This window comes from Lepus europaeus, chromosome 16 (genome assembly GCF_033115175.1).
Source record: "Lepus europaeus isolate LE1 chromosome 16, mLepTim1.pri, whole genome shotgun sequence".
Classification (NCBI taxonomy): domain Eukaryota; kingdom Metazoa; phylum Chordata; class Mammalia; order Lagomorpha; family Leporidae; genus Lepus; species Lepus europaeus.
In genome coordinates, this window is record NC_084842.1 from 35669077 (window position 1) to 35696463 (window position 27387).

A 27387-nucleotide genomic window follows, 5' to 3' on the forward strand; every position below is an offset into this window, starting at 1 on the left:
TAAATAACGCTATGAACATAGAAGCTGAGAAATGCACATCAAAAATCACAGCAAAGTAAGGAATATATTTACTGGGTAAAAGTGTTATTTTGGTTACAATACTATATATAATGTCTTAAGGACATTTTAAGTTAAAATGTACTTGTAATATAAAATATGATAAAATATTGGAAATCTCTTCTTCAAAAATAACCATTCCAGTGATTGGTCTTCTTTATTTTTTTTTTGAAAAAAACTTTGACATTTTTATTGAGACATGTATAAAAACTTCAATGATATAACAGACATTTGCCCCATTTCCCCTTCCAAGGGGATGGATGGAGGTCTAAAGCAGGGTCTTCTCTCTCCTGCCTGAAAGTGTCTCACTACTAGATGAGAACAGATCCTGCAGGTGGATCTGGGGACCTTTGTGAATCTGCCCTTAGCTAAGGAGTGAGCACAAGAGTTACAGTTTATACAAAAATGTCCAACACCCAACCCATTACTTGCTGAGATGAGAAGTCTGGCTTTAGAGGAGGATGTGACTTGGGTTAAGCTTGATTCAATGCAAAAAAAAATGAGTAAGATGCTCCTTAGAAGGGTTCTCTGACTTATCTTAGTTTTTCATGACACCTTACAGTAAGAACACATGTATTCAATTGGGAAGATTTTGAAACCTGGACCTGCTGCTTAATTTATTCAATATTTAAGGCTCAGTTTCCCCTGATCTGCTTTCTGGCCACAGTTTGTAACCTGTGGTTAACTGTAGCCCAAAAATATTATGTGGAAACTTCCAGAAATCAACAATTCATAAGTTTTGAATTGCATACTGTTCTGAGTAGTGTGACAAAATCTCACACCATCCTGCTCTTCCTTTGTCCAGTGTATTCGTGCCTTACAGGCTATCTGACCTTAGTCCCTCTGTAGCCATCTCGGTTATCAGATCTATTATGGCATTGAACGGTGGCTGTGTTCTAGTAACCCTTACTCATTTAATGGCCCCAAAGTGCTAGAGCAGTGATACTGGCAAGTCACATAAGCCAAAGAGGAGTGCTTCCTTTAACTGAAAAGGTGAAAATTTTCTATAAGGAAAGAAACAAAAAATGTATGCTGAAGTTGCTAGATTTCCATTGTGACCAATTCTTTTAACCATGAAACTGTGGAAATGGAAAAAGAATTCTGTGCTACTTTTTTTGTTGTACCACGGAATGCTAAAGTTATGGCCATAGCACATGGTAAGTAGCTAAGAAGGAAGGGCATTAAATTCTAGCATTTGCAAGTATCTGCAGTTTCATGAGGTGTCTTGGAACATTAGCCCCTGAGGATGGGGTGAGGGACTACTCATATGTGTAAAATGTAACAAAAGGGATACGGAGAATAATCCTCTCCAGGGAGTCCTGAGGAATGTGATTGGGAAAGCACACAAAGCAGGAAAACCTTCTCCCTCCAAGATTGGGAAAGAGAAGAAAATGCACAGCTGGCTACAAACCACAAGGTGTTTGTGTCAAAGGGTTTAAAACCTCCAAATGGTGAATGTAATTGTTTAGGACTAAAGAAATGGGGCTGACACCTGTAATGAGGGGAGGAAAAGGAAGTAGGGAGAATAAGGGTTCCATCTAGAGGAACTAGCTGCCATCAGATACTCCCTGAGTGCCTCAGGGAGTTGAGGCTGTGCTCTCTGGGTGGGCATTAGCCTTGGGAAAAAGCCTGCTATGCCAGTAATCAGGGTGCTCACAGGCAGTCAGTGGATTCTTGACTGCAGAGAATTTTGAGGAGGGCATAACGGACATTGGGGACATGATGACCAGGCCCCTGGAAAACTCTCATCTCTCCACACTCTAGCTCAGCTGATGGGCAGGCCCCCATGGCTGCATAATCCTCTCCTGGGCCATCTCCACCATGTCACTGATTCATATATTCACAGTCCTCAGCTGGTGTTGTGCCAGTAGTGGACATTATGGGCACAGAGTTGACAGGACAACTCTGTGTGCTGCCAGAGAGGCACTGAGGTCTGATCCCATATCCATGTACTCATAGCCCAGTTTCTTAAGAGAACTGGGATGAGGGGGATGAGGACTGAGTCTTCTCCTCTGGTTCATGTGTCAATACTCCTCATCTTCATCTTCCTCTTTAGTACCCAGGACAAGACTGAGACCCACAGAAGAAAGAGTAGCTTCTCAGGAAGAAAGAATCCCTTTGGTGTGTGTATTTGGCATGAGATAACCATTGACATCCTCTTCCTCTAATCCTGGTGGGGCAAGAGGGGTTATGGGCATAAGCAGGCTATGGTGCTATGGTAGGCACTGTTTCCTCTCCATCATGGGCTGTGGTTCTGGCTCTGGCTCCTGCCCACCGACACCTTCTCTGGGAGAAGAGTCTGTCAAATGACCTTCTGATGATTCTGAGGCCAGGTGGCCCCACAGTACTGGGTTCAGAGAAACCAGATGAGGGCACCATGCACTACCTCCACAAACTACAGACTCCTGGCAAGTCTCTCCAAGAACACTCTGGTTCATAGGCATGTATCCAAATGGTGGACTTAAAAGGCTCTGGCTCCCATGTAGTTGAGTAAGAGTTCCAACTGATAGGCTGAGAGCAGAGCCTAGTGTGGCTGCCAGGCTGTGATCTTCTGTCTCCAAGTCTAGGTCTAGGTCAAGTTCTGGCTCTAGCTCTACTTGCTCCAGTTCCTTGGTTGTCAGAGCAGAGGGCGCTGCCGCAGGAGGTACACCAGACCTACTCTCTCTTTATGACTAGATACCATGATGGGTCTCAAGCCATCCTGGTAAACTCATTGGCTAGCTTTTTAAAGGTTAGGCGAATATTTGCATCAGTCATCCAACACTTGATCATGACCATGTAGACACTAACGGTACAGATCTGGGGCTGTGCCAACTGTTCCCTCTTCTCCAACAGGTCTGGTACTTCTGCTAATTACAGCCCTGCATAGGTCTCTACACCAAAGGTCACCAGCTCAAAAACTGTCACACTGTAGCTCCAGACATCACTCTGGTGTATGTAGTTTCCAAAGTAGACACTCTCAAGAGCCATCCACTTAATTGGAGTCTTGGCTTTTACTCTGTAGGAGCTGCTTATCATCATCTGAGGGCAGCAGGTCAACCATACCAAAATCTGCCACCTGAACCTGACTGGGTGACTTGAGTAGCACATTGCAGGCAGCTGGGTTCCTGTGCACCATACCATGCTCTTAAGACAGAACAGGTCCTTAGCAATTTGTACTCCCCGGTTGAGTAGCAACTGTGGCTTGAGCAACTCTTGCTGCTGCCTCACAGGATCCAGCAGGGAACCCAGAGGCAGGTATCAAATGATGAGCTACAGAGATAACCCTGGGCACAGTACCAGCAGCTATGTGATGTGGGCCTGCTCTAGGCTGCTGATGGCCAGCATGTGATCTGTCATGGCCTGAAAACTTTGCTGTCCACTTTTGGCCTCAATGACTTTAAATCCAGACTAGAATCCTGATGGATTCACCCTCAGGGATCCACACACCCTTGTGGGTACAGTTCCAAAGATGCTGGAACCAAGCACTTTAAGTTTCCTCAACTCTGTTTCTTTGAAGATTCTGACCAAGACTCTGTTAGCCTCTCATTGGAATCCAGAGGCTCTATGCTCTCACCACATTCCAGGTAGTGCCTCACAGCCCTTTTAATCTGAATAGAGAAAAGTGTCCCCTCCCCGGATCAGGAAAATCACAGCCAATCCTACTGTCACAACCATTGCCAGATGAGTTTTTCTGATTAGCACCAGTGTTTGGTCTCAACAATCTTGTAATTCTGTTCCCTTACACTCCTGGGTGCAGATCTCATGGCAGAGCCGACATTCACTGTGACCATCCGGATTCTTATAGATAGAGCCCTTAGCACCTAGAATTCCACTGTGGCAGCTGCTCACACAATGCGGCCCATCTCGAAAGTGGGAACATTGGGCACAAGTATCAGAGCCTGAACCATTGCACATGGCAGTGCCCTCCATGAGTTGGCATACCGGGTGGCAGGAAAAGCATTCGGCAAACTCATGAGGCTCCCCATTCAGAAAGCTACAATGGGTCACAGACACCTCTTCAGCTGTAGTTTTGACAGAATAGGCACTGACTGGGGTCTGGGACCCAGCATCCCTCAGGGGAGTACCATGGGTCACACACTCTGACCTCTGCCACACACTCCCTGCATAGTCAATTATGCTTGATGTCAAGTCTCTGTTCTTCAGGCCCCCAGAGCATCCAGGTTCAGTTCAGAGAATGGTGGTAGCACTACTGCCAATTGACACTTACAAAGATATGCCCAGCACTAATCTCCTACAGGGGTTGGAGGTTCAAAGATGTCAATATTCAAGTTCTTCATGATCAACAAGGAGAAGCCCTGGTTGTAGAGGCTTCTGCCTCTGATGGTCGTCAAGCTGGAAAAAAACACTGAAGTTGTGCATTAGGGGAGGCCAGGATTGTATATTCAGGTAGCCTGAGGGGCTGGCGAGAGGAATGTGAGCAGGGAACCCTTGCCTTGCTTTCCCAGGGCTTCTGGCCCTTGCAACATTTGTTTTCTAATCTCACTATTATATAGAGGTATAATCACAGTATATGAGAAATCTCATCATCTAGTGAAAATTCCCACTTTTTCTAATCTCATGTTAACTGTACTCTCCTTCATTCAGCATGTATTGAGCACACACTTTGGTGACCTTGTGCTGGATCCTGGCAGATAACCAGAGACAAGGACATAACCCACTGTGCAGACACTGAGGAACAGTAAACCCATCATGATGTGATTTGTGTTCTCAGATTTGCCAGCTGAGGAGGCAAGCAGGTGAGGAAGATGGGAGGGGAAGGATACTCAGGTGAGCAGGTATTATATGGCAAAGGTCTGAAGGCTTGGAGAATGGAGTAAATTGTAACTGACAGTGGTTCCTAGAACACAAATAAAGAGAGATTTCAAGAACTATATGGGACATATAACCCCTCGTTATACAGTTTCCTGGAGCTAGGAGATTTTAAGGATTTTGTGTATTTATTTTGAAATGCAGAGACAGAGAGACACAGAGATCTCCCATCTGCTGATTCACTCCCGAAATGCTAGCAATAACTGGGGCTAGGCCAAAGACAGGAGCTGGACACTCAATCCACAACTCCCAGGTAGATAGCAGAATCCAGCTACTTCTGCCATCACCTGCTGCCTCCAAGGGTGTGACGTACACTAGGAGGAAGTCGAAATCAGCAGCAAGCCCAAGCAGTCTGATACGGGATGCAGATGTTCCAAGCAGAATATTTACTGCTGTGGCAAATGCCTTCCCTAATCCTAAGGGATTTAACATGAGAATGTCTAAATATGATCGGACTGTGTTTTAGAACTTTTCCTGAGAAAGCTGAAAAAGCTGAATGGAAGAAGAAATTTGGATGCTAGAGAGAGAGAGAGAGAGAAATCAAGAGGCTAACTGTTGTTTGTATCATAGGACAAAGTATAAAGGTCTGAATAAAGACATTGGCTGTGGAAGATGAGAGGAAAGAAAAGGACTAAGGAACGTTAACTCTTCCCTAGATACCAATCCTGCCCATGTGCTCAAAGCGCTTTTCCTCACATTTTTCACTACTTGTATCTCACATGTATTATTTGTTAGTAATCAAAAAACAATTAGCTCCCATCAGCATTATTGTGTTACTACTTTACATCAGGAAGATAGTGCTTTCTATGCATTGCCTAATTATTGCTTTATTAATAAGGAATCTGAGGCGTGCAGAGTTGAAGCAACTTGCCCAAGATCACACAGCACGTGAGTAGCGGAGATCAGACCCAAACTGCCTTTGTCTGAATCCAATGCTTGTGCTGCAACGTCTCACTCCTCACTCCTGCTGCCTGTTCTTTCAGTTCTCATCCTCCTTGAGTCCGACCTTTTAATCAGAATCTATCCTACTGCCCATTCTTAGAAGAAAACTTTAGTCGCCTCTACTCATTCCAACTGCTGTTCAGTCTATGCATTGCCATGTAATGCAGGTCTTGAATCCATAGTAATAACCATCTTCTCACTAGCCATTTTCTCTTTAAATGTCAACCATTTAGTTTCTATACCTTTTACATTGTCTCACACTAATTATTTTCATGACAAATTAAAAATATTTCTCCATCCTTTCTTCTCTCATGTCCATCAGAGTACTTTGTGTTATTTAACCACTCCTTTATTCTTCACATTATTTCCCCCCATAAATATTGTCACTCTCTCCCCCCACTTGCACCTGGGTGACTCTGGCTGTCCTTTTCTGCTTGGCAGTACCTTCCTGAGGGAACTTCTTCTCTGTCCTGTACATGCAGGAATTTGTTACCTTCATAAATGTATTTACTATCCTCAAGTTACTCTTTGTGTGACTATTTTAATTATCATGACAAAATGAAAATATCTATCTTCCTGTCTTAATGTCTCAACATTCCTTCAAGACCCGATTTCAAGTCAGGTTTGAAGACTTGTGCTTCGGTGGATTATCAACAACATACATTTCACGCAGCCACCCCAAACTTCCCTTCCCTGCTGAGCGGATCCCTTCCATGTCTCCTTCTGCAAGCCAGCAAAGACCCTACATGGAAGATTTTTTCCTGCTCCTGGTCTCACTCTTCTGCCCAAGCGCCATCCCCTCCAAGCTTAGATTTCCTTGTTTACGAAACTAATGCTGAGCTGTCGGAGCCTGTGGCTAATCACAGGAGAAAAGGAGACTGGGTCTGCGGAGTAGCTCCTCCTGAATGCCTTTCTCAAGACAGAGCTAGCACTCAAGTTCCTGGAGGGCAGGAACCTCTGTCCCACACTCTGCTGCGAGCCGCTGGGGCCAGTGTGATTCAACCAGTAAGCATTCCATTGAACCAGCAATTCCCCAGGCTCGCGCAGACTCTGGGAGTCCTGGAGGGGATGACAGTTCTTGCGGGACACCCTTACAATGACACACAGCTGACACCGACTGCCAAAGGAGATTCTAGAAGCAATAGGATGCAGGGTTTCATATCCAGTCTCCCTGCAAGCTTGTTAAAAACGCCACTGACTTCCAAACGACGTCCCTCATCCCCTTCCCAAGGGTCCTGAGATGGGAACTCAGACTGTGAGACAGAACAACATCTCCACAATTTGGCTTTTTGTTGTTGTCCTTTCTTGTTGGGGAACAGGAGGACTCCAAGCTCCCAAGCCAGTCTCTGCTCCCTTCTGTCAGCTTGGTCTTCAGAGCGCTGAAGGAAACTCAGGAACAAACTTTCTGCCTCTCCGGCAGCTGACAGCCACACTCACAGAGCCGAGACATTGGCCCGGGATCCAGGAGCCAAAGATCGCGAAGCTTGGCGCCGCGGAGCGTTCAGGGGCAGGTGACACAGTTGTGGGTTTCTCGGAGCTGGCTTGACAGTTTCCTCCCCGCCCCCTGGCAGCAGAGCGCCCGGCCGGGCTTGCACACGCGCGCGCCGCGGGCCATAAAAGCAGCGGCCAAGCGGAGACGCGGAGCTCGCCCACCGCCAGCCAGAGCAGCTGCCTCACCATGCACGTGAACGGCAAAGTGGCGCTGGTGACCGGGGCAGCGCAGGGCATAGGCAGAGCCTTTGCAGAGGCGCTGCTGCACAAGGGCGCCAAGGTAAGCGCGGCTGCCCCCCCCCCCCACGCGTCCTGCCACCCGAGGGGTCCCCCAGGGAGGCACCGAGGCCGCGCTCAGCGTGCCCACCTTGCCCCTTGCAGAAGCTGCCGCTGCTCAGCAGACCGCAAAACCAGCTGCGGGAGAACTCGAACTTTAATTGCAGCGTTTCAGGTCCAAGAGGGGGAGCGTCTTGCTATGTTTTTTGTTTGTGCGTCTGCTTCGTGGGCTGCACGGGACTTCCATTGCTCTCCTGTCGCCCAATAGGTAGCGCTGGTGGATTGGAATCTCGAAGCAGGTGTCAAGTGTAAAGCCGCCCTGGATGAGCAGTTTGAACCCCAGAAGACTCTGTTCATCCAGTGTGATGTGGCTGACCAGCAGCAACTAAGAGGTAAGACGGGGGAGTCGTTGCATGCACTCTGAACATGCCGGGAGCATGCAGCAACCGGAAGGCAGCCAGACAGGGAAACAGCCAGGGCGGATGGCCCAGGGTCCTACCCCCTGGAGAGCAAGCTACCTTAAGCTCAGAAAGATAGCGTGGACTGTTATTTTACCCACTGACAACGCAATAGCCACAAACACTAAGAGAAGGCAGGACTGCTTGAGAAATCCTTTCATTTTAGTCATTTGGCACTACATAATGTAATCAAAAACTGTGTATGCAAAGACAGCTTTGCTACAATAATTATTGAGTGATTAAAAGTACGGACAGAACTTGGAAAGTTAAAGTAAGCTAAAGGACTGTGGCAAACAACTTCTCCCAGAAGGCTGGAAAGACAGAGTCCAGTGAAGTGGGGGCAGCGTTTTTCTTTTAAGCACATTAGACTATAAGTTCAAGGATCATCCTCACAGCCTTGACAGATGTTTGCTCCGGTTTTTCCCCTGTGATATGGTATTTTAACGTAATAACAATAATAATTATACAGCGTTAGAATTGCGGAAGAGAAGTCTCTATCAGCCTTTCCTCAATGCTTTCCTGTTTCTATCTGCTCACTTAAAATAGAACAATCCGCCAGTGGAATATCAGGGACAATATTGGCAGAGACAATAAACAGTCTTGTTCATATGGAAATCCAATAGATTTGCATCAAAAATCATTTTTCAGAGGAAAACAGAACAATAAAATGCTTATATTTCACTATCTTTTCCAAGAATACCAGATTAATTGTTAAGTTTATTTTTAATTAAGAGATCAGAAAAATTCTTTAAAAGTCATTCTGATGCTCCTTTTGTTAGAATGACACTGAGGTGTGAATTTCTTTTAAAATTGTGAAGTATTCTATAGGAGAATAAAAATGGACTAGTGTATTAGAAGGGAATATACCTACAGTTAAGAGAAATTGTTTTAAAGAATATTACATAATTAAAATCTGAAAATGCTGATAAAAATCTATAACATAGATTACAAGCAGGAAAAGAACACAGTGCTAGTGGAAAATATTTTGCCACAGGACAATTATGTTGATTGCACATGATGTTTTTGAATCAAGAATGAAATCATGTCAAATCTATTCTGATGGAAATAGAGACAGTGTAAATCATCTGAAGGCCATTTCTTCTCCATGTATGTCGTCTCACATGTGGCCACTGTTAGGGTCTCCATTGCTTTGCTTCCCAGTTTTTAAAATGAGTACCTTGGCTGTAAACACATTCCTTGAGAATAAGTGATTGTGGGGGAGGAAACTCAGACACATAATAAATGTCCAGGGGAAGGCATGTTGGTCATGAGAAATTCACGTTTGCCTGGACACCAGCATTTATGTACATCAAAGGAAAACAGCACTGATTCTTTTGGCTTTAGTATTTAATGCTGCCTACATCTTTGAAAACTGTTACACTGAAATTGTTAAAATACAAGGGGGGAAAGATTTTTGAAGAAACTCTAAACATGACGTTGTACACATTGACAAATTGCAGAGCAGGGAATTTAGGTAAATTATAAAGAGTACTGTATGATATAAATGTCACCTAAGGTTAGATGATTTATCACATGAGCTCAAAACTCAATGTCATGTCACAGGAAGATTGCATATTGTACATCGGTAAGTGCAAAGTATATGTAAGGAATGTAGTGAAGATCAGAATGAGAATCAAAGAAAAGAAAAATTAGGCATACATATAACAAATTGATTTTCTATAAAATGAGGTTGTTTCTGTGGACCTATGAAGAGGGAAACATACTTGAGATGAAATGCAAAAAGAAAAAGAAAAATTAGTATTCCCTGGATGACCTTTTCTGGAACCAATTTGAGATCTTAAGAAACAGTTTTAAAATTCCATGAAAAAGTAAACAGGTTTTTTTTATTGTTATTTTCCATTCCAGTACAGTGAATGTGAAGGGTGCATATTAATAAGTCTTGACAATGTTTTTAGTGAATAACTTGCATAGTAGTTTATCTATCTGAATGTTGCCTTCCTAAATTAATTTGTTAGTTGTTAATTCCATTAATTTTATTCTATCAAAGTTCACTTCGTGTTGACCTTCTTTATTCATGGAACTTGTATGTTAATCTGGAGACCTGAGTATGCATTTCTGCCTATGGAAGAACAACCACAGTTGTATTCTGTCGTCTCAAATCATAAAACTAAAATGAATGCTCAAATTTTAAAATCAGAACTACATAAAAGTCTGCTTTAATAAATACTGATTTACTCAATACTAACATGGTAGAGCCTAATTTGAATTGGCTAAGTAGGATTTGCAAGGATTGGGTATGTGGTTGGACAATGTAATGAATAATATTCAGGCCTCAGATCGATATAAACTTTTCCCTGGTTGAACATAGTGTTTTTTACAAACTAGTAATATACAATATTAATATTAGTAAAACTGAGAAAAAATTGAAATAGTACACATTGAAGTTTCAGTAATCAAGTCAACTTAATTGAAACACTATACTTTTATTTAACAAACAAAATATCAAAACGCCCTGAAATGATCTTAATGGATCTGAATCCACAAAAAGATTTGTGCTAATATAAAACTTTATCAACACAGTATAGCTTAGTAAGAAAGGTTACTTGTCATGGTGAAAGCCACAAAGCTCCCATCACTTCTTGAGGACAGAAAGATGATGGCTGGCCAAATGGACTTCAAAGAGCTTAGAGGTCTCAGTTCTCTAAAATTTTCAACAATCATGAAACTTTAATGTACATACAAACTACCTAAGGTTATATTAAAGTTTCTGATTCAATAGATCCATGATGTATGCAAAATTCTGCATTTCTAGCAAGCACCCAGGGAATGCTAATTGATGCTGCTTGCCCATAAGCCACATAGTGAGGAGCAAAAATTAAGTAACAGCCTTCAGGTGTAATTTTCACAACAAGGTTAGGTAAATAAAAATTAATTTCATAGCATAAGGTATAATTTAAATGTGTATGTGGAAAATAAGAATGTTTTTCTAATGTCTTTTTTTTTCAATTAGATACTTTTAGAAAAGTTGTAGACCACTTTGGAAGATTGGACATTTTGGTCAATAACGCTGGAGTAAATAATGAGAAAAACTGGGAAAAAACTCTGCAAATTAATTTGGTAAGCTATTTAGTCATGTTTATTGGCTAAAATCATTTAATAACATGATACTTATAAAGAAAGTAAAATATTATAAAATATTAATCTAAACAAAGCAATGATCTACATTCAACAAAATTATAATCTAAATTATAGAAAAAGGGAAATTATAAAAAGCTAAAAAGGCATGCATTTCCTTTTATAAATAGTATGATATTTTAATGTTAATTATGAAAATGAGCCTGTATTAAAATATTAAAAGGAAATATGAAGAAAATCATCAGTGATTGCTTAACTCAAGGTTCACACACTACAATCCACAGGCTAAGATGGCCTGCATCTGTTTTTTTTTTTTTCTTTTAATTAATTAATTTATTTGAAGGCAGAGTTAAGAGAGAGAGAGAAGTCTTCCAACTGCTGGTTCACTCCCCAGATGGCCAGAAAGGCAGGATCTGGACCTATCCAAAGCCAAGAAACAGGAGCTTCTTCCAGGTCTCCCACATGGGTGCATGGACCCAAGAATTTGGGCCATCTTCTATTGCTTTCCCAGGCCATACCAGAGAGCTGGATTGGTAGTGGAGCAGCCGAGAGTTGAACAGGCGCCCATATGGGATGCCAGTACTGCAGGCAGTGACTTTGCCCACTATACCACAGTGCCACCTCATTTTTTTAAATGTAATTTTTCATTGATTTAAAAAGTAGAGTGATAGAGAGATGGGGAAAGAGAGAGAGATGAATATGTACCATTTGTCGGTTCATTTCCCAGATGGCTGCAAGGTCTGGGGCTGGGCCTAGCCAAATCCAGGAGCAAAGAGCTTTATCTGGGTCTCCCATGTGAGTGCAGGGACCCAAGGATTTAGGCTATCTTCTGATGCTTTCCCAGGCACATTAGCAGGCAGCTGGATTCCAAGTGGAGCAGCTGGGATGGGAAAAGCCATCTGTTTTTATAGGACTTGCAAGCTAAAAGTGATTTTTACATTTTAAAATGGCTGAAAAGTCAAAATAAGAATCACAGGAAATATATGAGCATTTAAAATTTAAGTTTTATCATCTATAAAGTTTTATTGGAACACAACCATAATTGTTTGTTTATATATGGTCAACGGCTTTTTTCTTGTTACAATGGCAGAGTTCAAAGCTGTGACAGAACCTCAATGGCATACAGTGCTTAAAATATTCACCATCTGACCCTTAAAAAATAGTTTGCCAACCCCCACCTTAAGTTATTTATTTAAAAACATAAATCTTAATTAACTTCTAGGAATGTAATAGAAAACAAAGTTAAAGTGGTCATTGAAGTTTGTAGGGAGTAAGAGTTTTATACTGAAATTTGAAATTTGTGTATGTATAATTTCCACAATGTTTGGTGGTTATTTAGTTCTTACTTAAAGAAAGAAAAAAATTTTTGTCTTGTCCATTGCATCACAAACTTGATGCTTCTCTCCTTTTATGAACCTTCTTTATGTAAGATAATAGAGTTCAATAAAACTTATCTAAAACAAAATGTCTGATGAGTTGTCCTGGGATTGCTCTTAGCAAGGTCATTCTCATTAGTCTTGCAAAGTATAAAATATAATGTTTAAGTATGATGTGGCTACTGTGTGTGTATAAACGTACAGGGAGTGGCTTCTTCTTCATAATATGCTTCTAAAGGATTACAAACTCCATTAAAATAGGAATTGTGTTGTGTTTTTCTTTGTTCCTCTCTCAGTAATCAACACAATATCTTGATGATAATGCTTGTTCAGTAAATGTCTGGCTTAAATTGAAACTCACATGAGTAATTACCTCACTACACTAACTTGGTGGAGTAATGAAACTTAAACTACCTCACAAAAAGAGCTGAATCTGAGAGGCTTGATGAGGGTGCAAAGTTGCTTTCCAAACTTGACAGATTCCTAAAATTCCTTTAAGAGCAAAATGTACTATTTTACAGAATAAAAACTCTCCTGCAGTTCTCTTGAAAATGCAACTCCTGTATTCTTGGTTCATTAGTTCTGAAATATCTTTACAAACTATTTGCCAAGTTTTCCTCAAAATCTTTCTGGAATTCTAATTTAAGTATGAATATATGTTTGGAGCGATCTGATGGTTTTTTTCCTATGTTAAGACAATTTTATGATTTCCTTCTACTTTAGCATTTAATGTAGTAAAATAAATTGAAATATTTTCAGACTGTGAACCATAAATACATCTCTTGGCTAAAGTTTATTTTATTATGATACATAGCTTTTAAAACACCATTGAGTGTTATTAGTTAATATCTAAATATTAAACTTGTATCTCTGTGTTAATAAATTTTACCTTGTGATTTTCTTTTCTCATGATATCTCTGATATCTCTCTTTCTGTATAATTCAAGTCAGTAATACTTGACTTGCTTTTATAGTCTTGATCTGTTTCTACAAGAGCTTAGAGACCTCTTGTAGAAATTCTGTCAGCTTAGATTCTCTAAATAGTAAACCTATAGTGTTCTGTGTATACATTAAAAAGTATTGGTCTTTATTTTTTAAAGTTATAACCCAATGCGCTACCTATGATGCTGCCAATCTGTTCTATATTTCCAGGTATAAAATTAATATCCCATCATTTTCTTTTGATTCATATTTACATATGTATATGTTTTTCTATTATTTTGAAAATATACATGATCTTTTATGTTAAATCTGTCTCTTGCTGACAATATATTATGAGATGTATTTTTAAAATTACTGCTGGGAATATTTTCCTTTTTTGTATTTGTAAATTTAGGCCATTTATATTTATTTTTATTTCTCTATTTTTTATTATCATAGTTACATTTTTTTAAAAAAATTATTTTAAGTTCTTCCCTAAATCTACTTAATAGCTTTAAATTTTGTCTGATGAAATGAAAACTACTTTTTAATCTACAGTGGTTATTCCTGGTTTATTAAGACCCATTATAACCTTTGATTGCTTGATAAGATAAAAAATTTGGACAACCAAAGGAGAACTTCAGAAATTTTAAAGAATATGTTTTTATAAAATTATGCCACTTTCCAGAACCACATGAAGTGAAGAGAATTTTTATTAGTCAAGCCATACCAGTTCAAAAGCACAAATTGCAAGGCAATTTTCTCTACTGATACTTTTAATAGCTTTGTAATAGCCGCAAATATAATCATAGACAAGATTCCAATATTCAATGAACTCATAATGGACATGCTTACTGTGTCTTTTTTTTTTTGAGAAATAGTTGTCACAAATAGTGTGAAATGGCTAGAGTTAATTAAAAGATACATGAAAAGTAGTTAGGCAATTATCACAAATGTACAAGATTTGAATCCTCTGCCTCCATCTAGTTGGGAGGAAATGTTTGCTTTTATGTTGCCTAAGTGAATATGTACCTCCTCTAAGTTGAAACATATCTATATCTTCTAAAAATTGAAAATTCTAAAAGGTCAGAGAAATTTTATTGTGACCCCTATCCTTAAAACTAACTTTCCTGGATTTTGCCTTCCTGCATTAAATTTAACCAGTCTTCATTTTTCTTGGAGCACTGCTGAAATAGGCCACTTCTTAGTTTAACTTTGGGGATTGATAACCTTTGTTTGATTTTACATAGAGAAAATAAAACATAACCTTTGTGAACCATATGTGACTTAAAAATATCACTTCCCCTCCTATAATCATTGCAAGGGTAAATTAGAGTCTGACCAATCATTGTCCTTTCAACTTGATTATCTGTGTAAGTGTAATGCAAATATTTGTGTGTGGTTTATAAACTGATTTTATTTTTTAGACTTTGCCCTGGATATGATTTTCCTCTTTGGGTCTTATACAATTCCACATTTGTACTTTATATTTTTTTATGTTGCTGCCCATATTCAGAGTAACCACTTAAAGAACTTTACCCCTATCTCTCCCTTTTCTGAAATCTTGTAAACAACATTTCTGCCATTTTACAATATTATTAGGATTATTTTTATAGATATATCTTATGCTAGTCAACTGTAAGTTCTTCCAAGGAGAGTAAAACTATTGCTTTGTATCCTTACAGAGTACATATTCAATTAATATTTATTGGGTATACTGCTAATAAGTAATATTTTGCATATGCTCGGTTTTCATACCATGTTTATGTCACTCTTCTTTTTAAAAAATTAGTTCAAGAGACAAACAGAGAGAGACAGAGACAGACACAAAGAGAGTTCCCACATGTTGGTTCACTCCCCAAGTGTCCACAACAGCAGGGCTGGACTGGAGTCAGAACCATGAGTCAGAAACTCAATTCATGTCTCCCAGGTAGGTGGCAGGGACCCAAATACTTAAACCATCACCTACTGCCTTTCATGTGTATGTATTACCAGGAAACTGGAATCAGAGGCCAGAGCCTAGCATTTGGATATTGGGCACTCAGATGTGGGATGTGGGTGTCTTAACCAGCATTTTAACCACTAGGCCACACACCAACCACCAGGTGATTCTTTTATGCATCAGTGCTGCCAAACAGTATCGTCTGTCCTTCCACCTTTACTGCTTACCAAACATATTCCTACTTTATTCTTCATTTTGATCTCACCACTGTTGCCATTCAAGATACACTAAACCTCTTCTAGTCTTTTGTTTCCATTGGGTTTTTCTATGCTTTCTCCTTTGCCTAAGGCTAACAGTAGTGGTATTAATTACAGCTTCGTTATTTATAACTCATAAAGAATGTTCAGAAAAGAATGAGTCTTTGTAAAATAACCAAAGAACACTGGCAATTGGGCGGAGTTAGATTTGTCCTTGGATATTGATAAGGCAATTCTATACTGTACTTCTTTAATTTTTCCATGCTTTAATGAACCTAAATAGTTCATTCTCATTCAAGTGGGATTTATAATACAATTTTGACATATAACTAGCATATATGAAATCCCTTAGTATATTCAAATTTTTTTATTTATAGGAAGAATTTTTTATTTAGTGGATCATTAAGCTTGTGATTATAAAGTAAATTGAAAGTGAGTCATCTCAAAAATTAAAAGAAAAAAGGAGAAGGAGGGAGGAGGTGGGTAGTATCATTATTTTCTTTTTTTGAGGGAAAATTAATATTTTATTTTTGCCAAAAAATATTATAGAAAACTTTTTTTTCTATTCATGAGTTCATGTTAAATTCTGTTTAGAAAGCTTTATCCAGCACCAGTCATCTTCAGTTCTTCACCTGCAAGCCTATCAATGGCATAACCACATCCAAAGAATATAAGAGGACAAAGAAATCACATCTGACGTTTTAGCTGAGACCACCATTGTTCAGGCAGAGCCATTCCTCTGCAGTATGACTTTCCTCTTGGTTCTGTTGTTTCACCTGACCATTAAGGATTTTTAGGTCTAGATTGTATGCACTTGAGAACCTTGTGCAAATAGTTGTATAGAAATTTGACTGAAGATACATGGCCATCAACTGAGCACATGTTATATAGAAGGTACAAGCTTGCAAAGCTTGCAAAGCTTGCAAATCCTCATTTCTACTGGTGCAGCAGCTTTTATTTAATAAATATAAGTTCCATAGATACAGCTTTGGGAATACAGTGGTTCTTCCCCCAATATCCACCTTCCCACCTCTACTCCCACCCCACCTCCTACTCCCTCTCCCATCCCATTCTTCATTAAGATTCATTTTTAATTATCTTTATATACAGAAGACCAACTCCATACTAAGTGAAAATTTCAACAGTTTGCACCCACACAGACACACAAAGTACAAAGTCAAATAAATTTTTAAAATAGAAAACATTAGTTGACTCAAGATTTGTGCTGGAAAAGATATTTATTTTGAACCATTAAGAACCAGAGTTCAGTCCTGCATCTGTGTATGATAGGAAGACCTGACGATGATAAGAAGAAAGTTAAAAAGTAGATCACTACCAATTGTGCATTTACCTTAATTACTAGGGAATTTTTTTCTAGTATAGGGGAATATGTGAAAGCATTTTTTAAGTTACCGAATGGTTTAATTCATGAAACAAAACAAGATTTGGAGTACAATAATATTTTCAGTATAATTTTCAGTTGTCTCTTTATAACCAAAAGGATTAAGTGTGTTAATTAGATTATTTTGTCCATAATTCTCTATGTGAAATTAGATATAAGATCTTCTTGTCTTTGAAAGTCCAATACAAAAATTTAACTTCTTTCACAAAATGAGTTAAAATAATTGTAATGATTCCAGTTGTTTTGTGATTGTATCTAGAAACATCTGTAATTTTCAATTTTTCCTGGGTAATTGATATCATAATGAGTCAATCTATAATATATGTAGAAACTAAGTGACCAAAAATTACATTATAAACTGGAAGCATTTCATTCTATGGTTATCTAACAGTTCATCTAACATATATATGTGATCTGGAATAAGGATGAAATTACTGCAGTAAATCACAAATAATGAAAAATATCATTTATACATAGCCAAAGCATACTATGAACAGTTTGAAATATTATTGAGCTTATAACCAAAAGCCTAGAAATATATTTTAATTTTTAAAACAAATAAAAATAAAGCTTAAAGATTATCACATTTTCTATGTGACTACATATCATAGATTCTGGAACCACAAAAGCAAGTGTCAGCAAAGATGGCTATAAATGCCTGAGAATGAAAGCAAAGCACCAATACCTATAAACAACACTTCTGTTCAGGCATGCTGAAGACAGGGGCAGAAACTAACAGAATCTAACTGACTTCAGCAATTTTAGCCATGTACATTTTTCCCTCTTATATAAACAGTTAATGGTTTTTTTTTTCCTTTATAAAGAGAATCCTGGAGATGTTATTCATTCTCCCAAAGCCTATTTAACATCAAACTGACAGATAGCTTAAGGGAATAGAATATTCAATTTACTTTTCTATTCTGTAATCACTATTAAGTAGGGGAGGCATCTCCAAAAGCTTATTCAATAAAAAGAAAGAAAAAGAAAGAAAGAAAGAAAGAAAGAAAGAAAGAAAGAAAGAAAGAAAGAAAGAAAGAAAGAAATCCCTAAAGGGCTTTTTAAAATAAAATGATTAATACCGATAGAGACCTTCAGTTTTAGATTCATAACATACTATATCATTTTCTTTGCTGTATTTAAAGTATGAAAGATGTAGGAATTAAGGTATCTCTTTTTAAAGGTATGAGCCGGAAGACAGAAGAGTTCTTCAATTTAAATGGAAATAAAAGGGTTCAGAGGTAAGTTTCATTTCATAGGTTGTTGATGGTAGTAGTGAATACTCAAATGACAGAAAAAAATTAAAAACAGAGCAAGTACCTGCATGGAGGTAGGTAGAAAAACAGTTAACTATCTAAAGGATAAAATTCAATGACAAACATAGTACAGGCCCTAAGGCCAAGAACAGAAAATCTCCACTCAAGCAAGATTTAAAAACCTATGATTTCACCAAAGGGTTCAGAACTGCTTAACAATACAGATTATGATATCATTAGAGCCTAGTGTCTTTTCATCTCTCCCGACTGCCATCCTTTCACTGGTTTCATCTTCAAGATAGTAGCAATATTATTGTTCATTCCAGTCACGCAACCCATACAAGGCAATGGATAGGGAGTAATGTAACTCTTTTATCCTGGTGTTCTTAAGAACAACAACAAAAAATTATCAGCAACATCCTATCCCCTATACTCAAACCCCAGCTGACTGCCCCTCAGGTCACTCTGGCCGGAACATGCTGGCTCCTAATCATCCCCTGTCAAGGAGAATGGGATTTCTTAATTTCATTTTTGTGACCGAATTAAATTAACCATTATGTACACTAAGGCTGGGAAGATCACCTTCCTCTGTATTACATGGAGAAAAGGAGACACAAAAGCAAAATAGGACTTTTATTAGAAAAAATAGAGGAGAAAATGCAAACTATGTAGAAAATCAAAGGCATCGACTAATCTATGTTCTAACATACACAAAAAAATTAAACCAAGTAGATTAATGTAAAAGCCTTGGACATGCTGCAAAGAAGGAGGAATAAATGTGTACTCATTATTCAGAAGAGAAAATATGTATAGAAGCCTGGAAGATGTTAAGAACTGAGTTAAAGGATAGCATTGTGGTATAATGGTTTAAGTTGCCACCAATGGTCCCAGCTGCTCCACTTCCCATCTAACTTCCTGCTTATGTGACTGGGAAGAGAGCAGAAGATGGCCCACGTGGTTGGGTCCCTGCAACTCATGTGGGAGATCTGGATAAAGCTCCTAACTTTGGCATGGCCCAGTCCTGGCCTTTGTGGCCATTTGGAGAGTGAATCAGATAATGGAAGACTTTTCTTTCTCTCCCTCTATGTCTCTGTCTCTGTCTCTGTCTCTCTCTCTCTCTCTCTCTCTCTCTCTGTAACTCTGCCTTTCAAATTAATAAATAAAGTCTTTAAGAAAAAAAGAAAAGTTGTGTGAAAGTGATAGAACGCTACTGGAGCATAATCTTTATCAAAAAGTCTCAGGTGACTAAGTCAAATTTTGCAGACATATATTAAGTTCCACAGCTATTGAGCAAACAAAAGAAAATCTAGGGCTAATGATGACAACCCTAAGGAAAAAAAAAAGGAAAATCTTTCAAACCCTTTCACTGATAATACTTCAGAAATCTCCATAGGAAACTAAGAAAGCAATACAAATTTTGGTGGATAAATATGCAATAAAAATAATGGTTGTTTCTTTTTCCATTTGTGCCTCTGGATTAGGTTTCTGTTATCAGTGGAACTTACCTTGGTTTGGATTACATGAGTAAGCAAAATGGAGGAGAAGGCGGCATCATTATCAATATGTCATCAATGGCGGGTAAGGACAAGTATTGAGTTAGTTGTAAAAGTTTCTTACTGTAATTTGGATCATAAAAGTAAATCTTTTAAGTATATTTATTATCAAATGAAGCTTGAAATTGAAGCTATGTTTTTTTATGGTTCTCTGGAATTTTCTACTGCATAACATCTAAACCTTGAACCATATGTTTATTTCTGTTATCTTAAATTTTGCTTTTTAAGTTACCTCACTAAAGCACTATTTTTTAAAATTATATTTATATATATACACACATATATATTTTTCCAAAAGTAACTGTTTTTCAAAGGTAATTGTGGCACTTCTAAGCACTTAAAAGCACCTTTGACAAAGTAAAATCACTAAAGCAGAATTAAGGTATCCCTGTTCCCATGTGATTTTAATAAACGTTTATAATTTTTTAAAAAGTCATATGTAGGAGCTGGGATATGTTAAAGTGCTATAACCTATAGACTCAAACATGTCATGGCTAATAAGCTTATTGCTCATCCATATTTCTTTCAAGACAATATTCTTGTCTCATGTTCTTCTTTTATATATCAGTTAGAAAAATCTAGCTTATAGAAGGTATTCATCTTCAACATAGGGTCTCCAAATGGTGGACTATTTTCTCTGTAGATAAAAGAGAAAAAGGACATGGAGGAGGCATAGACAGCAGCTCTCATTAAACCTCCAACCTAATAAGAGCAAGTGTTACTTCTGCTCTTATTGCCATAAAGAATTTGATCACGTAGTTCACCTAACTGCAAAAAAGTCTGCAAAATGTAGTCTTAGTCTCACTGTGCTCCTAAGAGAAGAATGGAGTTAGTGGACAGCTGAATATCTTAGTTAAACTATGCAATCCAAAACCACGTTATCCAGAACAATCAATTTATTAACAACTAGTATGAGATGAAAGTATGTTAGTGAAAACCCAGGGTGGGAAGAGAGGTAAGAGAGACCAGATTTGCCAACGGCAACAAGGAAGCAGTATCAGTACAGTAGGTATGGAGGCTGGCATGAAAGAAAAACAGTAAAAATGGAGAGGGTAACAAATCAACCAGATTGGACAAAGAGAAACTACTTATGGATCTTAAATGAAGTCACCTTCCACCTTGGAAGGAAATAAGAGGAAGCAGCAGTTTGGAATGCTACCATATTCATTAAATTGTAACCTTGCCAGAAAAGGTAATTTAAAACCCAAATAGTCATGTCATTAAATTTATATGAATTCATTGCATTATCTGCATTATAAAGACACACACATGACCCCAAATATCATATCTGAGATACGTAAGAAGAGGATTAATAATTAGGAGTGGGTAGTGTGACAAAGCATGTTCTTAGTGAAGAAAGCAAAAAGGACATCTAATCTTTTTCACTGTAAGCTTTGGCTTGTGAGCCAGGTAAGCTTCCCAAATGTTTTCAAAACTTCACAATTTGTACTAAATGAGACAAATACTGAAGATTTCAATGAAGGTTTAGTAATGTAACCTTGAGATCAAAGCAATGCCCAGGAGGCCTGAAGAGACTAGCAGATTGCACTAGTCCATTCAAGTCATAGCATTTATTTCTTCTACTTTCCTGTTGGTCTGAGATGATTACAGATGGAAAGACAGATTAATAGCCAACTCACAGATAGAAAAGACAGATAGTCTAGTGTTTAAGAATTAAGAAACTTCAGTCCAATTGTCTGTGTATGAATTCCAAGTCTACTGCTTACCTGCTGTCTTCATCATTTTCTCAGAAATGACATCACCGATTTTATGCTCTTGAATCTGAGCACTTAGAAAGAAGTGGGAGGACCAAAAACGCCTTTGAGGAGTTACCAAAGTATTGCTAATACTTGCTTATTCCATATTTTCTAAACCTTCCTTACTCAGATGTTTTCCCCTTACTGGGGATTATCTTGAAGAATAGCTCTGGGTAATATTCAACGCAACGAGGCTCTAGCCTCATCATCTCGTTCACAGATTCAGTAGTCTTTTTCCTGTCATAGTTAAAGCTTAAGTTGAAACACTGGTTTGGGCAGAGAAGTTAATGAGTAATGACCACTGACGCAGATAGAGTTTCAAATGTAATTAATAGATTTAACAAACAAGAGTAGTTAAAGTGGAGAGTGATTCCTCAGCGTATTGAGGGATGGGTGTGCTCCAACCCGGAGCTCCAGAGCTTGTTTTGATCATTTAACCACATGGACTCTTCTATATGAGTTTTTGTTTATGAATGCAATATACAAGCATGCACTCATTTTGTCACCTCCAGCCTAACTATTAAAAAAAGTTGGAAGGAACAACAATGCTGAGCAAATTATGGTTTAATGCAGATATTTATGCAGTTGGCCTCTCATAAGTCATTCCTCAAAGGTCAAATATGCTTCTTTCATCTTCAGTTGCTTCAAACAGTGGAAAAGAAAAAGTAATTGTCACAGGAAAAGGAGTCTACCTACCAACCCTTCTTCTACCTACCTATATACTTAGCTCCTTGGATTTTGATGTCAATGAGGGACACTCTCTGTGCCTCAGAAACAAGCCCCACAGTGACACTTTTTTATGTTGTAGGTCTTACTTACTCAGAATTTAAAATAAATAAAATATTTGAAAATCAAATAATTGTTCAGCCATGTCATAAATCAGAGTTCAATGACATATCCATTTGTGCTGTAAGTTTTATCTAAAATAATGACTAATTTATAAGTTGTATTAAGGTGAAAGTGCTAAAATTACCACTTCAAATAATAAATTCAACTGAAGTAAATATTTGTTGAGGATTTTCAGAAAGAAAATGGAAATAAAAAGTAAATAGGCTAAGTTTCTACCCTATGATCTATAGATCCATATCTACAATTATTGTGAAACAAACTATTTATTTATTTATTTGACAGGCAGAGTGGACAGTGAGAGAGAGAGAGACAGAAAGAAAGGTCTTCCTTTTGCCGTTGGTTCACCCTCCAATGGCCGCCGTGGCCGATGCACTGGGGCTGGCGCACCGCTCTGATCCGAAGGCAGGAGCCAGGTGCTTCTCCTGGTTTCCCATGGAGTGCAGGGCCCAAGGACTTGGCCATCCTCCACAGCACTCCCGTGTCACAGCAGAGAGCTGGCCTGGAAGAGGAGCAACCAGGACAGAATCCTGCACCCCGACCAGGACTAGAACCCGGTGTGCTGGCACCGCAGGCAGAGGATTAGCCTATTGAGCTGCGGCGCCGGCCACAAACTATTTAAATAAGCCATAATATTTAAGTTGCCAGGTCTTTGGGATTCCAACAGTCTGAAGAATAATAGTTGTACAGGAATGCCATAACAGACCAGAAATTTCAGGTTAGATAAAACACTGACCTTTGTCCTTTAACTCTAGGCCAAGAATAAGAAAATTACATTGGTACCACCATCTACAACGTCTCTTGATATAAGAAAATGGGCCTTACACATATTTAGCAACTGCCAATTCCAGACATTGTGATACACTATTGCCTATACGATATCACTTTAACTATTAACAATCCCTTCAATAAGAATGTTTAATTACCTCCAATTTATAGTTGAACAACTAATTTCAAAATGGCCTCATAACCTTAAAAATGCAGTGATAATTAGTAGTGGTTACATCGCTGTATTTCAATGTATGTCATAGAATGAGTGAACTGTTATCTCTTTTTGTTGAGCCTTAATTGCCAAGATGCCAATGGTCACTCCTGAACCCCACTCCTGCTTAGTCCTGGTAAAGTTGTCCCTGCCAGTCCATGGAGACTGGCATCCATTTTTCTGTCATTGGCCTAAACTAATTAAGAAGACACAAATTAAAAGGAATCAGTAGAAAAGATTAAATATTTGTTAATGAGCTCTTTGTGGAATGGATAAAATATTTAGGGTTTAATAGTATGTGGAAGACAGGAATATTAGGAAATTAATAGCCTTGTAGAAGATATCAACATGATTGAAGTGGGTCCTGATTCTGTTCCCAAACATTGCTGATCCATTCCTTGACTCCATTCATTGTAAGAAGCTAGCTTCTTATGCATGGGGATATTCTTTGATTGATTAAGACTCCATTTCAGTTTCCTCTGACTACAGTACAAGCAATGACTGAATTTTAGGAAGGAGGACTTTGGTGGAACATTAGGATCAACTTTCTGAGAATGAATCACTGGAATTTGCAATTTGATTTATCTTTCCATAAATATTTTTATTGTGGAAGATATAGAGGCTATGAAACTTTATGTCACTTTTTAATGTGATGTCACTCTAAAATTTAACCTATGGGCTGGTGCCGTGGCATAGTAGATTATGCCTCTGCCTGTGATGCTGGCATCATATATGGGCACCAGTTCAAGTCCTGGCTACTCCACTTCCAATCCTCTGCTCTGTTAATGTACCTGGGAAAGCAGCAGAGGATGGCCCAAGTCCTTGGGCCCATGTAACCATCTGGGAGACCTGGAAGAAGCTCCTGGCTTCTTGGCTTCGGATCAGCTCAGCTCTGACCTTTGTGGCCATTTGGAGAGTGAACCAGAGGATAGAAGACCTCTCTCTCCGTCTCTCCCTCTCCCTCTCTCTCTCTCTAAACTCTGTCTCTCAAATAAATAAATAAATCTTTAAAAAAGAACTTAACCTAATGGCAAATATGAGAATGAGTGGAGGAAGAAGCATCAAAGATGTCTCATTGTGTAGAATATAATACAATGAGGAAGTCCATGTTACTTTGGTCAGCTTTATGCATGCACTTAAATAAATAGATCCGCACTAGTTCTTTCTTCTTTCTCATGTTAGAGAAGTAGTGGTTGAAAGCAGATAGATGGGTAGGCAGTTTATTTTCTGATGGTAGAAAAACTATGAGAGATTTAGATATTTGCTTGCTAACAAAACTGCTGAGCTACAAGGATTGGTATCCTTAAATTCACATTCTGTTTCCTTACGTTGAATCATTTTTCTTATTTCAACTATTCTACTTAGTTTCCATCCACTTAGAAGGAAATGCATTTAAAGATCCAGTACAGCTGCCCTTTCTTCATGAAGAGATTTGAGATTTTGCACAAAATATTTTGGAATTTTTTACTGCCTGTAAAATATGAGATTGACTTGATTCGTAACAAATATTGGTAGAAAGACTATTAAGTATCGATAAATTAATGTGGACATTGAATTTAAATTTCATTTTTCTAAATGACTTTTTATTTGTTCTATAAAGGTATATGAAATTTTCAGTTATTTTTAATGCTGTACAAGTATAGATATTAATATATAGATATAAACATAGATAGTTATCAATCTCATATTATGCAGAGTAAATTTTTTTTGTTTGTGGGTAGAATTTTTCCCCCTACTGATATTTTTGTAAACTTACAGTTACAACAAACATAAATCTGATACTTTGGGAAAGAATCTTTTTTCAATTCTATAAGTATACTTGAACGATGGGAGGCTCACTATATATATATTTTATATATATATTATATATATATTTTAAAAAAACATATTTATTGTGCAACGAGTTCTATAGTCATTTAGCTATTAAAGCTCCCTGAGAAGTGGTAATCGAGTGGCCTATTTAACCTGTTGATTTCCACTGCTGCACCATGAGTCATCCTATTAATTTTATACATTTCAATTGAATACATTTAAAATAGGACTTCATTGTGCTTTGCACTTAAAAGGTTATAAACACATACTTGTAACATGAATGTACTTCTTTTTAAACTGATTTTTTTTCTGTTTTTGAAGATTTATTTTACTCACTTTGAAAGTCAAAGTTACAGAGAGGGAGAAGAGTGACAGAGAGGTCTTATAGCCTCTGGTTTACTCCCCCAAATGGTGGCAACAGCCAGGGCTGGGCCAGGCTGAAGCAAGGAGTCAAGAGCTTCTTCTGGGTCTCTAACATGGGTGCAGGGACCTCAGGATTTGGGCCATCTTCCATTGTTTTCCTAGGAACATTAACAGGGAGCTGGATCGGAAGTGGAACAGCTGGAACTCAAACCAGAACCCATATGGGATGCTGGCTCTGCAGATGGCAGTGTAACCCTCTATGCCACAGCACTGGCCCAGTATGAATTTAGTCCTCTAAATCCTTTTGAATTAGGATTAGCTGCTGTCTAATTTTCAAAGTTTCAGAAATGAAACTTGCTATTCTCTTGATAAAAGGATTTTTTAAATGGTAAAATAGTGTAAGAAATGATGTTTTGATGAAATAGTGGTCTGCCCATTTGTTATGTGCTTTGATTTACTATATTTAAAACAAATTTTTACTCTACTTTGCACTTATTGGTACTGAACATGTATTTCTGAAAAGAATTACATCTTAACAAAATTTTTGAATTAGCCCTAATGCAAAAGAAAAAATTAGAAAACACAACAATAAATACTCCAAATATCCCTCTCAAGAGGTCAAGGCAGAGTAAAAGATCATGGCTGGGTATTTGAAGTTTTAATTTGAGAATAATGTGTGTAGGGGGTATGTGTGTGTGTGTGTGTGTCAAAGAGAAAATTTGAGAGGATGAAGTTTCATCCCTATGAGTGAATAAAATCACTTGGGAAGAGAATGTCTACAAAAAATGGAGGCAGGAACAACTTTTCAAGCATGTTGTGGGTCTGGGAAAGGAGGGAGAGCCAGCAAAGCACATGAAGAAGGAGCTGCCAGTGAGTGTGAGGCCAAGAGAGACCGGAATAAAGAGGAGGTGTTTCAAGGCGAGCATAGTGTGAGTTGCTACTAAGAAAGAGATCAAGCAAGGTAAAGACAGAGATTAAGCCTTAGCAAGATGTTGCTGCTTGGCACCACCCAAAAGCTCTCTTTGGAGTGGTCAACAGTGGTCCTGATTAGAGTGTGTGGAATAAGGGAAAGCTAAGGAAAGTGGGGATCATGAATATGCAAACTCCTTTGAGGATATTTTTTGGTGAGCAAAATGACAGACAGAAATATATGAGGTCAAAGGGGTATTATTTTCAGATGAGGGTAGTGAGACATGTTTCATATCTCTGAGAGTGGGTCTCATTTGATTCTGTCCTGGACACCAGTAACTACTTTAAGCTTCTTAAACTTCCTTAATTTCAGTGGTACAACACTTAGCTCGTTTATTGCCACTTCTGATAGTTCCTTCTTTTTGACCCTTCTTTTTGATCCAGATGACTGTCATGTGTATGTGTATAGGTTGGAAACTCTAGGAACCTTAGGGAGCACAATATAAATCAACTATCACACTTGTGGTATCCCAAGTGTCATATCATGTACACTCATCCCAATTCTATATGCTGACCTGGATCACCAGGCTCAGAACACAATTTTTATTTGAAAGACAAAAAACTAACATATGTTGGTGTTGTAAGTCTAAAGTGATAGTAAACCAATTCTGAAGCTAAATCACAATAGCAGTAATATATTTAAAAAAGAAAAATTGATCTTGAGACCCAATAGTAAATGTTTGATTGCTTAAAAAAAAACTTTGCCTTCAAAAAAAAGTCTTTGCCAAAAGAAAAAAAAAAAAAACTTGAAAGCTTTTCTTCCTCCTTTTAGCCTCCATTTTCAATTCAGCAATTGGAAGCACAGATAGTATTTTCTATATTG

The 27387-nt window shown here is 38.2% G+C and overlaps 1 protein-coding gene and 1 pseudogene across 4 annotated transcripts in view; one reads left to right on the forward strand and one right to left on the reverse strand.

Moving 5' to 3' along the window:
- Positions 1 to 1634: 1634 nt before the first annotated feature.
- On the reverse strand, positions 1635 to 7491 carry LOC133775064 (receptor tyrosine-protein kinase erbB-3-like; annotated as a pseudogene).
- HPGD (15-hydroxyprostaglandin dehydrogenase) overlaps positions 6866 to 27387 on the forward strand; it is a 31275-nt gene continuing 10753 nt past the window's right edge. For 2 of the 4 annotated variants that reach the window (XM_062213474.1, XM_062213475.1), the window contains exons 1-4: positions 6882 to 7582; positions 7847 to 7970; positions 11008 to 11114; positions 19764 to 19860. In XM_062213474.1, coding sequence (XP_062069458.1) covers positions 7490 to 7582; positions 7847 to 7970; positions 11008 to 11114; positions 19764 to 19860 — 421 coding nt within the window. In that variant the 5' untranslated portion in view covers positions 6882 to 7489. Of the gene's footprint in view, positions 7583 to 7846; positions 7971 to 11007; positions 11115 to 19763; positions 19861 to 27387 lie in introns of all 4 variants that reach the window. The other 2 variants (XM_062213473.1, XM_062213472.1) reach the window with 2 other exon arrangements.